Here is a 15,137-nt window from a genome sequence, read left to right as displayed (position 1 = left end):
TAGAATAAATTCCCTTTTTAAAATTTGCTTCTGTGGTTGCGCTGCTTGCCTTGGATTTTAGAATCTATTTTAATCGGTGGCAATTTTAGTGGCACCCTATATTTCCACCTGAGGCGTGCCACAAATACATAAAACCTTTATTTGGTCAATTTTAGCTTCCATGAAAATCTGAGCGATTCAATCACTTTTTGGCAAGTAAAATGCCATTTTAGTTGTCTACAATTAAATCATCAATAAAGAATTTAAAGATATTTTGAGGCGTTTCTTAAACAGGAGGGTGTAGTCTCTATTTGGCAAGTAACAATCTTAATTTTATGTGCTGAAGTGCTTTTATCTTGTTACTTTTAAACAGAGCAAAGTAATGTATAGATAGTAACCTACACAGTGTCATTAAAGCCAAAGCTTGATCAGTTTAAATACTATTTTTCAAGTAAAAATGTGCCCCAAACTAGTTAACTGTGGCTCCAGGCCAAGTGGACTAAAGAAAGGAAGGGGAAAAAATCAAATCGCTGGAGAATTGTTTATTTACATTTATACGACGTTTACATTCAATACAGGGCGCCACTTTACATTGTTTATTTATTTTTTAGTATCAAGGCTGTAACATAAAGAAAGCCAGTTCTTACCACAATCCATCTTTCAATCGTAAATATTGCAAAAAGGATTACTATATCCTCATTGTGAACGTTTAAGACAAATAGCAACACTTAAAACAACTTCCGAACTGGAAAAACTAATATCCGCGATAAACATCTGTTTAAGTACTGGAAGAGGTTATCTCAACTTTCTGAATGTCCATATTGCTAGATATGCAGAGTTTTAGGGCAAAATCCCGGGGAATTTCGTCGATTTATGGCACAACACCGGCTCCAGTCGTTCACTTCAAAGAGCCGGTGTTGTGCCATAAATCGACTCACTGCCAAAAAATGATTAGCTTAGTTTTTTCCAGTTCGGAAGTTGTTTTAAGTGTTTTAAGTGTTGCTATTTGTCTTAAACGTTCACAATGAGGATATATTAATCCTTTTTGCAATATTTGCGATTGAAAGATGGTTTGAGTTAAGAACTGGCTTTCTTTATGTTACAGCCTTGATACTAAAAAATAAATAAACAATGTAAAATGGCGCCCTGTATTGAATGTAAACGTTGTATAAATGTAAATAAACAATTCTCCAGTGATTTGATTTTTTCCCCCTTCCTTTCTTTAGTGGCTAATCATTTTTTGGCAGCGAGTCGATTTATGGCACAACACCGGCTCTTAGAGGCGTTTCGTTCGTAACCGACACATCACTTTTGTTTTGAACGGTTCAACTTTGGAAGCCATCGAGACACGACCTAGAAGCTGTGCTGTTCTGAGATAACTCGGTGGACTTGGTGAGTTTTGGTAGTCAGTAGTCGGTAGTACAGTCAGTAACGTAGTTGGATCTGGAACATTTACCGTCTTTAGTGAGTGGAGCAGTTCACTTGGTGAGTGGACACCGTTTCTTTGTGAGGGAAAGCACGCTAGCGGCCTAATGGAGTTAGCATCATGCTATCGCTAAATCGCGAGTGGGGGTTTCCCTGTTTAAAATCAACAAACTATTTTATTACCGTTAAATAGTTTTAATAAAGAGATCCCTAGAACACACACACACAACGGCAGCTCCTTGCTACAGACAGAAGTTTACTCAACAGCATTCAGCATGAAAATGAACCAAGTAGCAAGTATTAAATAGACAAAACAGGCTAAAAAGAAATGTCAGCTGATGTTTCAGAGCATTCGTTAAGCAGATGTTTTTCAGGGATGCATATTTACATGTAAATAAAAATAAATACAACTTTAGAAAGACACATTCTACTGAGTAAATGTATAATATAATGACTTAGTAATCAATAATAATACTGAAAACACAATAGCATTCTGCTAAAACACACCTAAAGTTCATTTAGCTGGGATTCCTGTGTTTTCATGTACATTACATGTCCGTGGAGCTGCCTCTTGGCCAGAACTCCCTTGAAAGTAAGGTTTGTGATCTCAATGGGACCTTCCTGGTTAAATAAAGAATAAATAAATAAACTCACTACTTCTTCATGTAAACTCTAAACGAAACCCTTTAGTGCTCTTGGCTCAGCTGGAGACGAGGAACCCTCAGGTTGTGTTGTTCTTTACCTTTTCAGCTTCCAGCCCTCTGCTGATATCACACCTTGCTTTCCTTGTTGGCTCCATGAGATGCTGCCATGCTGGATTTGACTTTTAGTGAGCCACCAGACAGAACTAAACAGGAGAACCCGTTGTTAGTATTTTTGTAGAGCATCCATCTTCTATTTACAGTAGCTGGAAGAACAGAAGAGAACTCTGGTGAGCAAAGGTCCTCTTTTCCAGACTGGATCTGTCCTCAGCTGATCAGAACCAAAGCGTTGGATCTTTAATCTCCTGCGTTGTTCTGAAGCAGCATCTTAATCAGCTCTCCTGCTTTGTTTCTATTGCAGCTGTTAGCTAAACACGGCTAAAGAAAACCTGCTACCACTTCAGGATCATACATCAGCTGGGACTGATTCATCGTGTGTTCTTCACCACTTGGACCTGGACAGCATGGACACAGGTAGGGCTGCCACCTTTCAGATATGTAAATAAGTAAATGAGTTGGAGAAGTGGTTTTTCTCTTAGACAGCTGTGTTATTCACACAGGTGTGAAACATCTGTAAACGCCAGATCTGGTGCAGGAAAATGGCTGAACAGGGAGTGGGGACACACTTTGCCTTCTGTGGTTGTAAGTGATAATAATAATAATAATAATAATAATAATACTACATTAAACTTGTCTAGCGCTGTTTAGGTCAGTCAGGCTTCACAAAAAATGCAATAAACACATAATAAAACAACATGAAACATAGTAAACAGACTGGGGGATGCTGGGTTGATCTTAAGAGAAGGCCAATTTAAAGAAGTGGGTTTTAAGCAGTGACTTAAAAGTAGAAAGAGAGACGGCGTTCCTGATGTTTAGTGGGAGAGAGTTCCAAAGTGTTGGAGCAGCGGCTGCAAAGGCTCGATCCCCCATGGTGCCATGTTTTGTTCTGAAAGGGGAAAGGAGGTTGGAGTCAGCAGAACGGAGGTGCCGGGAAGGAGAATGGCGATGGACTGATTATCTTTTTGATTTAAAAGTTGTGAAACTATTCAGTATATCCGTGCTGCAATAAATGGTCTGCAGCGCTAAAGACAAAAACAAAATGCTTACTACAGCCTCCACATGTGACTCCAGAGAGCAGTCGCTAAAGCCGGGCGTACACTGTGCGACTTTTTCACTTTTTTGAGCCGATTTTCCAGTCGTGCGAGAATCCACGACATCGGTGCGAGTTTTCCACCGAGCGGTCGTGTAGTGTACCGGGGGTTACGAGAGGCGATTAACACCACGTGACCAGCTGCCAATCAGCAGTTGTGAGGTCACTCTGACTTCTGGCGTGTTTAATATTTTGCTCGTCCCTCGTGAGGGTATCGCACTGTTGAAGCGGCGCTGCGAGCAGCTGCGACCCAAAAAGTATCAGAACCGCTCATGGCGCATGCACAATCCTGCATCAACGCCGCTCCCCGCTATTTCCCTAATAACACACGCTGTTCATTTTTCTTTCTACACGTTTTTTTTTTACTCACAAAGATTGTCAAGAAAGCGTGTTTGTCGTGTTCATGTCAAATTAAACTGATCACAAAACACAGATTTACTTTCTTTATTTCGTTTTCCTCATCCAACCCCCATAAATCACTGTGTGTCCTCCTGCAGCACTCCCGAAGGACAACAGGCAAAACAAGACAAAAAAGTCTAACATGTTGTGTAAAAACTGCTATTTTTAACATATTTTTAGGGCCGACGTGTTGCTACCAGACGTACAGTGTGAGCACCTGGCTCGTGAGATCTGCCCTGCGAGGAAGTCGTACAGTTTGAGCTGAAGCTGAACGCTGCGAGTGAAAAAGTTGCACAGTGTACGCCCGGCTTAAGTCAGCATGCAGCTCAGTGAATTTAATGTCCTAGTCGAGTGGGTGGTGGTCTTATGGAAACATGAGAGCAAGTCAAACTGCAGCTTTAAGAGTACTCTGAGCAACAGTTGTTTTTCTACACATCTGTTTTTGATTCACTGTTTAGCAGTTGTCTGACTTTTCTATATAGTTTCTAAAGTAAAGCTGTCGTTTACAACTTTTTCTTGTTTCTTGTTTTCTATTTTCATATTCAGGCCAGTTTACACACAGAACTCCAGTTATTGCTTGTTTTGTCCAATCTGGGCTGCAGCCGAATCACACTATGAGATTTTGATCTTTTTCTGCAGCGGTTTTAGCGCTTTTCCGTGCACCGCTGCTGGTACAGCGCCCTGTAGTGGCGCAACGCTGCAACTGCAGTTACAGTAACATCCATATAGCTGGGGGCAGAGTGAAATCAGGCTGGGGCGGCACAAAAATAGCTGGAGGCGGCCGCCACGCAAATTTGAATACAGGAAAACCCTGTATATGTGCCCCTTTTTTAACTTTGAGCACCCGCCCCTTCAAAGGTCTCTGCACGGCCCTGCTCTATCTGCTTCCTTTACAGCACCTGCTGAGCTCATTTAAAGGAGTCTCCTAGCGTCTTCACACGGATGACATCCAACTGTACATCTCCTTTAAGCCCCATGAGATGTCTACGCTGCAGCTGTTACTCTCCTGCTTAGACTCCATTAAAACCTGGATGGTGGGAGCTTTCTACAGCTGAATGAAGATAAGTCTTAGGCCCTGTCCACACGTAGCCGGGGATCTGCCAAAACGTAGATATTTTTCTACGTTTTGGCCTGTCATCCACACGCAAACGGAGTTTTTTCACACGAAAACAGAGTTTTTTAAAAACTCCGGCCAAAGTGAAGATCTGCGTTTTCTCCGTTTTGGGTGTCTGCGTGTGGATGGACAAAACCGGAGTTTTAAGGTCCGCAACGTCACTTTCCGCGACAAAAAATGCTGACATCACGTGTGCGACCTGTGTTTACACTGGCCGGCATCATGGAAGCCATCAGAGCTGCGCTCGCTTTATCAATTGTCCAAGCGCTTTCTGCTTGTTTGTTTTTGCAAGCAGAATTACTGCTCCTTGCGGAAGACCACTGATAAAGGACGAGGTTAAGAACGGGGGAAGTACTGCCGCCTACAGGTCTGACATGTCCTTAACAACATATTTATCCGGGTACGTGTGGACAGTTTTTTTTTTTAAACAAGGTGGTGTGGATGCAAGTTTTTGGAGGGGCGGATATTCGTTTTCAAAAAACCCCGGCTGCGTGTGGACTAGGCCTAAGATCCTCATCTGTGCCCCAGAGAAGCTGGTTCCCAAAGTCAGAGACTCTCTTGGTCAGCTTGCTTCTCACACCAAACCCTCTGTCAGGAATCTTGGCGTGACCTTTGACCCAGCTCTCACCCTGGATTCTCATGCCAGTTCTCTTGTTGGCTCTTCCTTCTTCCATCTCAGGAACGTTGCTAAGCTGAGTCCCATTCTGTCCCGCTCTGAACTTGAGACAGTTCTCCACACCTTCATCTCCTCACGCTTAGACTACTGTAACTCTCTTTTCACGTGTCTGAGCAGAACCTCCCTGAACCGTCTACAGGTGGTTCAGAACGCCTGTGCTCAGCTTCTGACCAAGTCCTCCAAACACACCCACATCACCCCGATTCATGAAAAAAACACTAAAACTGAGTTATTTTCTAGAAAAGACTTTTTTTTTTTGCCTGGGGTGTTTAGTACAAATCAGTCTTGATTATGTTATGAAATATCTAAACTTTAAAATTTTTTGCATTTATAGTTTTTACATAGCAACAGATTTAAAATTGACTATACACTCGAGCCATTAGAGGACAAAAACGTCCCATTGACTTTAATGCAAACCACAGGTTTTGATTCCAGGATGGATTTCTAAAAGTGGGCAAGTCTGGTTTCCTACTAACGCAGAAACTTCCCACTATGTTCCTGCTGCAAGATGTTTGAATCCTGGGCCAACACGTTACACCATCACACGTATTTACGATGTGGTATCCTCCTTTGATTTATTCTTTACTCCAGAAATGACTGAAATCATCGTCAACATGACAAATCTAAATGGAAGACGTGTGGTGAAGAACTGGTGGGATATTGATGACATCGCAGTGAGAGCATACATTGGGCTCCTGATTTTGGCTGGTGTGTACCAGTCCAAAGGGGAATCCACCTGCAGCCTTTGGGATGACCACTGTGGACGTGCGATCTTCCTGGCCACCATGAGTCACACCAAATTCAAGATGATCAACTCCACCCTCCGGTTTGATGATGAGCTGAACAGGCCTTCCGGTCTCAGGCAGGACAAGCTGGCCCCTATCCGCTCGATTTGGGACATGTGGACCCATCGCCTCCAAATGCTTTTCAACACTGGGTTAGATGTGTGTGCTGATGAGCAGCTTGTCCCTTTCAGAGGCAGGTGCAAGTTTCACCAACATATGCCAAGTAAACCAGCAAAGTACGGATTGAAACTCTGGGTCACTGCTGATGTTGCCACTTCCTATGCCTGCAAGTGTCAGGTTAACACAGGGAAAGCTGCTGGTGAGGCTGCAGAGGTCGGCCAGGGAAAACGTGTCATTTTGGAGATGACCGAAGAGCTCCAAGGAGTCACTTCACATGCATGCATTCACACTTCTGCCCTTTCATAACAAACTGAACTACAAAGAGTTTGGATGTGCCTGAGCTCCAGCCAGGTGCATAAACATATTGTTTTTGTTTTCTACCCTTTGATGTTCAGTAGGAGAGTGAAACTGTGTTTTGTTTACATGCTGAGCTTCTGACTTCAATAAAAACAGCAGAAGATCTATAGAAATGTGTAAACTTTCTCGCCTGGGCAGCATATGAAGAAATGACTGAATTTGGTGGTGAACAGTAAAAATCATAAATTTGACTACTTTTGTCCAAAATGAAACCATTACATCACAGAAAGCATGAATATTTGCTGCAGATAATGCAGGATAAAAAACTGTGGTTTGCATTGAAGTCAATGGGACGTTTTTGTCCATAACAGGCACAAGAGGGTGGTAAATTTTAAATCTGCTGCTACACAAAAACTAAAAAAGCATAAAATGTAATATTTTGCTAGACTCTTGACATATCCAAGGCTAATTCCATACTGTCATTCTTTTTAAAACACAGAAACGGTTTCGTTACCTGTTTTTTTTATAAAATAACTCGGTGCTGTTTTTTTTTTCTTCTTCATAAATTACATCAATGACTTTTGAGTATTCAAACTGGCATTTCAGGGGTTAAAAGCCTCAAAATGATTGAATTTTTTTATGTTTGAGCAGGGCTGAAGTTGTTCAACAGATCTATGAAAAAAGAGTAAAAAAAAAACATGAATGTATACATTTTTTATAGCCACTTTTACAAGCGGACGTTTTTGTCCTCTAATGACTCTTGTATGAAAATTAAAGTGAAGCCTGAGGGTTAAGGCTCATGTGATTTATAGAGGCTCAAAGTTCAGTTTCCAGTTGTAAATACATTTCATTCTACTGTCAGTTTAAAGAAATAATACAACTGTTATATGTGTGAAAACACAGTTACAGCTGTCTGTCATTCACATAATATGTTTCTGTGTTTCCTTCAGATTTTCAACAGATGGTTCTGGTTAAATAAGAAGCTTCAGAAGAACAGAGTGCTCGTGTCAACCACCAGCACCTAGATTTTCTCCACAAAAAGGAGGAACAGGAGAAACTCTGGTCTAGTATGGAGGGAGAGCATCTCCATTTGAATAAGGAGACTGATGCTGCCAGGTTTCAATCCTTTAGCCAGAAAACACATTTAAACAAACACACGAGAGTCCAGACAAAGCAGAAACATTTTGCCTGTGAGCACTGTGGACAAAGGTTTCACCAAAAGACTAATTTAAACACACACATGAGAGTCCACACAGGAGATAAGCCCTTTCCTTGTGAGCTCTGTGGAACGAGATTTAGCCAAAAGACAACATTAAACACACACATGAGAGTCCACACTGGAGAGAAGCCCTTTCCTTGTGAGCTCTGTGGACAAAGATTTAGTCAAAAGGGAAGTTTAAACAAACACATGAGAGTCCACACAGGACAGAAGCCTTTTGCTTGTGAGCTCTGTGGTAATAGATTTAGTGAAAAGGGAAGTTTAAACAAACACACGAGCATCCACACAGGAGAGAAGCCCTTTCCTTGTGAGCTCTGTGGAACGCGATTTAGCCAAAAGTCTAATTTAAACAGTCACATGAGAGTCCACACAGGAGATAAGCCCTTTCCTTGTGAGCTCTGTGGAACGAGATTTAGCCAAAAGACACATTTAAACACACACATGAGAGTCCACACTGGAGAGAAGCCTTTCGCCTGTGAGCTCTGTTGTAATAGATTTAGTGAAAAGGGAACTTTAAACACACACATGAGAGTCCACACTGGAGAGAAGCCTTTCGCCTGTGAGCTCTGTGGTAATAGATTTAGTGAAAAGGGAAGTTTAAACACACACATGAAAGTCCACACAGGAGATAAGCCCTTTCCTTGTGAGCTTTGTGGAAAGAAATTTAGCTTAAAGACACATTTAAACAGTCACATGAGAGTCCACACAGGAGATAAGCCCTTTCCGTGTGAGCTCTGTGGAACGCGATTTAGCCAAAAGACTAATTTAAACAGTCACATGAGAGTCCACACAGGAGATAAGCCCTTTCCTTGTGAGCTATGTGGAACGAGATTTAGCCAAAAGACACATTTAAACACACACATGAGAGTCCACACTGGAGAGAAGCCTTTCGCCTGTGAGCTCTGTGGTAATAGATTTAGTGAAAAGGGAAGTTTAAACACACACATGAAAGTCCACACAGGAGAGAAGCCCTTTCCTTGTGAGCTTTGTGGAAAGAAATTTGGCTTAAAGACACATTTAAACAGACACATGAGAGTCCACACTGGACAGAAGCCTTTTGCTTGTGAGCTCTGTGTAAAAAGATTTAGCCGAAAGACACATTTAAACAGTCACATGAGAGTCCACACTGGCTTTTCGCCTGTGAGTTCGGTGGAAAAGATTTACCCAAAAGATCAGTTTAAATGGTCACAAAAGAGTCCATAAAGGACAGAAGCCTTTTGCTTGTGAGCTCTGTGGACGAAGATTTAGCTGAAAGAAAACTTTAAACAATCATCTAAGCATCCACTAGGGCTGAATGATCTATTGCAGGGGTCTCCAACGTTTTTTGGCCCGTGAGCTATTTTTACACAATGAAGTACAGCAGAGTTACTGCCATATGATTTATTTACATTGATACTTTCCATGTGTGAATGTGCTTATGTTAAACATGCTATACTTACTATATTAACATGCATTGTACTCACAAGTTGATTTCTCTGTATTTCATTACATCACTATATATACTTTAAAAGTATAAGTAAACTAGTGACATTCTGAAAACCAAATTAAACAAAACATATTTAGTTTTTTTAAACTAATCGGATACTTTCAGATAACGAATAACAAATCTACTTCATGTGAGTGATTTGGTAAGTTTTTTAGAAGGTTAGTAACATAACTTTTTAAGCGCACAGGAACAGCTAACCTGTAAAACTGATGATATGTTAAATAAAATACAAGCTAAATGTGATGAAAACACAAAAGTCTAAATAGTTTGAATTGAAGTAAAAAATGTAAAATCAGAAATAAGACTTGTTCCTGCTCTCCTGATGTACTGAATAATTTTTATGGGTTTTTTTTTTTTTTTGGTCATGAAAGTTAAGTTTTGCTGCATTTATTGCTGACAATATGACGGTTGGAGGTTTATCCTTTTTTCTGCATCTTGTAGGTTTTTTTCTCCGCACGTCTAAATAAAGTAAAATTGTCTAGTGCAGAGTGGAGACAACCCATAGAAGCACTGATTTGATCTCATTTCAGCGAAAAATAGAACAGATTAGATGCACCTAATAAATAAAATTATAACAAACTCAGGAATCGGTTTCTTTGCTTCACTGTTCTAGTGCTGAGAACATCACTAATGCGGATCAAAGGAGATACACAGATGAATGCACCTCTTATTTATTATTTGGAGACTACATTTACTGCAGCTGGCAGAGGCAGAGATTTTTTCTATTGATACACGGAATTTACAGAATCATTTTAAATGTTAATAGGGGAAGACTGCAGGAGGGAGCGGTAAAATACAGGGGGTCCCCAGCAAAAACAAGAAACTTTACGAGTCTGATGAAACCCGCTGGTTTTCCATCAGGCAGTCACGGGGCAGCTCCAACGACCCAGTGGCTGTGCTGGGTCAATGTTATCGAGCTCAGTCCGGCTCGGCAGTGGGTGAACGAGCTGAGGCGACGTCGTGCTCTGCTTGAAGAGGTGTTATTTTCCCGCTTCAGAAGAAGCGTTCAACGTGTTTTTACGCTTTCTCCGAGACATGTCAAGTTGTTAGCGCCACGCGCTAACACGCCAATAGTGCAGCGTAGCCTGCTGGAGGTTTTAAGGGTTCAGATGAAACACCCGACCTCTCAGGCTGCTCACACATCGATCTTAAGTTGTCGCTGTTGCGCTCACGCCGTAATACAGTATTAGATGCGGTTAAAGTCAGACATGAAAAAATAAATAAATTTTACATGAATAAGTGATGCTTATCCTGGTGGGGAGAGGAAACCCTGTCAAGATCGTCAACGCTCATTTATCTTAATGCTATTGAAACATGTAAACCAAAAAGCATTATATCCACTGCTACCTTTATGCTGTAACTTCACCCTGCCCTGTCTGCTCCTTCTTGCTGCCTGCCGGCTGTGATCACAAGCAACAACATAGTAGTTCCCGCTGCTTCCTCGTGAAACAACTAAAAAAACAATCAAAACTTGGGATCTTGTAGGTGTGGCGGTGGGATTTCAGCCGTGGCGGGCCGCCACGGCTACGCCTATGTAAGGGAAACCCTGGTGTAGTTATTGTGTAAAGCAGTATATACTAGGATTGATTAATAAAGATAAAAACTAGAATTGAACCTGAGTTGCATAGTAATAACAATTTAAGAACTCAGAAACAATTCACTAACTTACTAAGTAATTACCATGGAAGTACTAAGTAATTAGAGGACTGTAAAAGAAAGCGCTACCAATAATTGTACTTAATATGCTTTTATGTTTGTGTGCTATGTTCTGTGTCAGTATTCTTTGATTTTATTTTACACAACAAGATGTGACATTTTAACTATTTCATTTCACTTGTGATTGTTTTAACTATGTGAAGCACATTGGGCTACCGTTTTGTGTATGAAATGGGCTATATAATAAACTTGACTTGAGAGAGAGTTCACAATCATGTTTTGTTACTAAATGAGACACTCAGCTGAAACTGGGGGAAATATATGATGAATCTAAATCACAGGAGATGTCCAGAGTTTTTAAAGCTTGTGTTCATCATGTTGTGGGGGACCACAAAGAGGCTACACTCACACCCAGTTCTTGGTACCACAGACGTATATATTGACTTGGGACTGTTTGTATGTAAATATTGTTGACTGCTTGGCCGCTTGATCAGAACCAGAAACGTATGTGTAACAGACCATCTGGGTGTTCAAGGGGCCGTATGTGGAGGGCCACACAGAGGCTACGCTCACACCCAGTTCTTTGGACTGTTTGTATGTAGATGTAGCAGGACTGGTTGGTGTCTCAACCAGTTGATCGCCCAGCCTATCACACATATTAATCAAACCAGCCCACCATTAAAACATATTACAGATAACAACTCTACTGCTTGTACTATAAGATTAATGCACACAATTTAATTTAAGACATTTAACTGCATGTGTGCAGGTGTGTGTTTGCACTGAATGTGTTTGTGCACATGGTTCACACGTGTGTAGGGTTAATCTACATACTAGAACTAACACTGTTGCTATCAGCTTTGTTAGATTCTGAGAAAGACAAACAAGTTAACATATGAAGCTTCTATCATATATAAACATCTAGGATATTAATATAATCGATCAGGGCCGGCTTTGCCGACAGGCGACACAGGCGGCCGCCTGGGGCGTCATCTGATGGATAGGGCGCAAAATAAAAAATAAAAAAAGTTTATTAAATTTATGTTTGCAATATGAAATGCACTCTCTACATACTCAAAATTCCCCTTTGAAATGACATGAAATTAAAACATCAATATTTAAATTCTAATGATTTGGCTGCATTTCGAGCTCCCGCTTGAGCCACCGCTCCGATGCATTTGACCGTTAAGGGTGCCGTAGATCACGTGTGTGGGTGGCACTGTGGAAAAGGACATCCTGTTGTGGTCGCGTTTAAACTTTTAATATTTTACGATGAAAAGAACACCTAAGCCATCGGGATCAGCATTCCGAAAGCGAAGGAAGGAGGAAGAAAAAAAACGGGTCCAAAGCAGAGGTACCGTAAATCCTCTAATACAGCCCCGGGCCTGTATTAGACTCAAGCTAATCAAGCTCCAGGCCTTTATTGGAAGGAGGGCCAGTATTAGAGGCAGGCCTCTATTTCTATTTGAGAGCAAAATGAACTAATGGTTCGCTGGAGTTTTTGACAATTAAAATTGCGCTCACATTTTCAAAGTTAAACACATTTCTTTTAACAACGATAGTTTCTGCTTCAGCCCTCTCCCCCCTCCCCCTGCGCAGCAGCCGCAAACTCACTGATGCGCCTGCAGCCTCTCGGAGTTCCTGCTGCTTTAAACATTAAACTAATTATTTCATTTTCTGTTCCTCACTTCTGATTACCTTCAATGGTGTCTGTTTGTTGCATCCAGCAGGTACAAAAACTAACTTGTTTTTATTTGACTATTTTTCTGTCCTGCCTGTTTATTATCTTCCTGCATCTCCTCTCAATCCTAAAGAGAAACTGCTACCTGGGTTCATTTATATTCACCTCATGAGTTACCTTTGAACTGCAGTTCTAAAAGGTCTACCGACCGCAAAAACAGCGGAGTGCTCGCTGCTTGCCGGCCGCATCAGTGATCGGTGCGTCACCGGATGACAAGGTGATGCGCCCCGCTCCACAGCAAAACGCATAAGGCACAAATAAAAGACAGAAAACATCAAAGGAAATTAACCGACATGAACGATCGCATGTTAAATAATTTTTTGAGGTGGCGACACCTGATTGTTACTGTGGCCGTGCTCAGGAGGCAGATTTTCCGACCGCAAAAACAGCGGAATTCTCCCTGCTTGGCAGCCGCATCAGTGATCGGTGCATCGGAGGACAAGGTGATGTGTCCCGCTCCACAGCAGCAAAACACATCGGGCACAAATAAAAGACAGAAAACATTAAAGGAAATGAACCGACATGAACGATCGCGTGTCAGTACCGACGCTCTGGCACAGCCTCCTCTTCGTCTCCACATGGTTAAAGTTACCCTCGCGGTTTATCGCTGGCAAATCAAAAGTGAGAAGATGACACAACCGCCCCCCGTACTTGCTTGTTACCACATTCCACCCGGCCACAAGAGACCGGCCTTTATTCACCTCCGCCGACTCCAACACCGGCCAAAATTGGAGACCCTGCCTTTAATTGGTTACCGGCCTGTATTAGAGGATTTACGGTATGTAGACTTTATAAGTTTGGCAAAATAACTTTGCGTTAGCATTGTAGCTAACTGCCTCTCCTGCCATGCACGGTCCACGGACAGACCCTCGCTAGCTGTTTACATACACAATACAGTATCTGTAACTTTAACCCATTAATTTTACTTTTGAATCGTCGTGTCCAGATGCAGTGAGACAATGTTGAGTCTCACTGTGATGATGAAGAATGTAAGATTTTTTTTACTGGTTTTTGGAGCTTGATTGCAGCCTTTTTATGAACTTAGTTTCAAGTTTTAAGTACGCATACAATATGAATTTAATGTTTGTATATCAGAAGAACGTTAGGTGTGTGTAGCAAATTTCAACTTTGTCCGGCACATCGGGCGGGCGGCACCGCCGTGGCGGGGACTCCCCCGCTGCCGCCGGGCCTGGCGGGGAGTGAGAACTGCCTAAACACAGCATGACATCTTATACCGTCTCTTTCTTGTTTACGCTGCAGCGTCTATCCAGGCATCACGCAGCAGCACATTTACTGAGCTACAATCTCAGCATCTAGAACCAGGTGAGTAAGTTACTTGTTAGGCTATTTGTAATCAGCAGTAGAAACGGACTTTTTCAAATTAAACAGCTTATCACATATATCGATATGCAAAATTAATTTATTTAAATCAACACCAGACACTTGTTTTTGGCACAGTCAGTGCAGCATTGATTTAGCATTGAGAATATTAAATAATCTGAACATACACATCTGAAATTGTCTCCTTAAGATGTTATTGTCAATAGGCTGTAAATTTGTAAAAAAAAAAAAAAAAAGATGGACGTTAGTTTTTGTGACATAGTGAGTCATCTTCAAGGCATAAAGGTTTATGCCTTGAAGATGGTGGTACCGAAACGCGTCGGTGTTTCCTTGTTTAATAAATGAAATCCTCAGAGTGCCTCAGATCACCGGTTCTTCTTCCTCATATTCTACAATTTATTTGATGCTGAAGAGCACCTGAGAGTGAGACATAAGTTTTTTCAAATACTCCCCACTTCCACCTGTTTTTGATAATTTTATTCATGTTTTCACAGAACAGATTAAAAAAGAAAAATAAAAAAAAGTCCGGTAACATTAAAAATAATGAAAAGCATCACTGCACATGACTGAGGAATATTGATGTGAAAGTGGCACTGTTCTTAAGTAATTCATGCATAAGAGGGTTAAGTTGCTGTGTGTGTGTGTGTGTGTGTGTGTGTGTGTGTGTGTGTGTGTGTGTGTGTGTGTGTGTGTTTATTTTCTCACAGAAGAAGAACCCAACACCAGCAGACTCAGTGCTCCAGTCCAACAGCCTGAAGAGACACCATCATCAGCTTCAACAGATGTGTGTGAACATGTATGAGCTGCTGGTCCCATGGATCCTGCTGACTGGCCACAGCAGTTGAACAAAATGGAAAGTAGAACTTTCTTTATGATGACACTGATATTTGAGTTTTCCCTTTGATTGCACAGTTTAATGCTGCTTTTGATTTTGCCCCCCCCCCCCCCCCCCCCCCCCAAAATGACATTTGCACAACATTATGAGTTGTTGGTTATTGTAATATTCTCAGGTTACTTATCTTTCAAGCTTACATTTATTCTTCAGGCT

At 41.5% G+C, this 15,137-nt stretch overlaps 3 protein-coding genes across 9 annotated transcripts in view; 1 reads left to right on the top strand and 2 right to left on the bottom strand.

The window, feature by feature from the left end:
* Nucleotides 1-15,137, bottom strand: part of LOC129157262 (zinc finger protein 84-like) — a 173,059-nt gene that overhangs the window by 3,909 nt on the left and 154,013 nt on the right. The gene's annotated exons all lie outside the window — the stretch shown is intronic.
* Nucleotides 1-15,137, bottom strand: part of LOC129157329 (zinc finger protein 235-like) — a 300,301-nt gene that overhangs the window by 249,201 nt on the left and 35,963 nt on the right. The gene's annotated exons all lie outside the window — the stretch shown is intronic.
* On the top strand, nt 1,072-15,030 carry LOC129157243 (zinc finger protein 235-like). 7 transcript variants are annotated; one of them, XR_011515803.1, is made up of 4 exons: nt 1,072-1,371; nt 2,467-2,747; nt 14,009-14,071; nt 14,797-15,030. XR_011515803.1 is itself a non-coding variant. In XM_070542975.1 (4 exons), exon 4 carries the CDS (start codon nt 7,716-7,718, stop codon nt 9,066-9,068), a length of 1,353 nt encoding a protein of 450 aa, XP_070399076.1. In that variant the 5' UTR covers nt 1,072-1,371; nt 2,467-2,579; nt 2,666-2,747; nt 7,597-7,715; the 3' UTR covers nt 9,069-11,271. The 7 variants fall into 7 exon arrangements, 4 of the variants coding, with proteins under 4 accessions (XP_070399076.1, XP_070399075.1, XP_070399078.1 ...); XR_011515804.1 differs by lacking the exon at nt 14,797-15,030 and having other exon boundaries at nt 2,467-2,579; nt 2,666-2,747; nt 14,009-14,776; XM_070542975.1 differs by lacking the exons at nt 14,009-14,071; nt 14,797-15,030 and adding an exon at nt 7,597-11,271 and having other exon boundaries at nt 2,467-2,579; nt 2,666-2,747.

Source organism: Nothobranchius furzeri, chromosome 12, assembly GCF_043380555.1.
Source record: "Nothobranchius furzeri strain GRZ-AD chromosome 12, NfurGRZ-RIMD1, whole genome shotgun sequence".
In the NCBI taxonomy this organism is placed as follows: domain Eukaryota; kingdom Metazoa; phylum Chordata; class Actinopteri; order Cyprinodontiformes; family Nothobranchiidae; genus Nothobranchius; species Nothobranchius furzeri.
This window is presented reverse-complemented; position numbering and strand designations above follow the sequence as displayed.

Excerpts from the sequence above, each read along its gene's own strand:
- LOC129157243 (XM_070542975.1), top strand. The coding sequence starts at position 7,716 with ATGGAGGGAGAGCATCTCCATTTGAATAAGGAGACTGATGCTGCCAGG.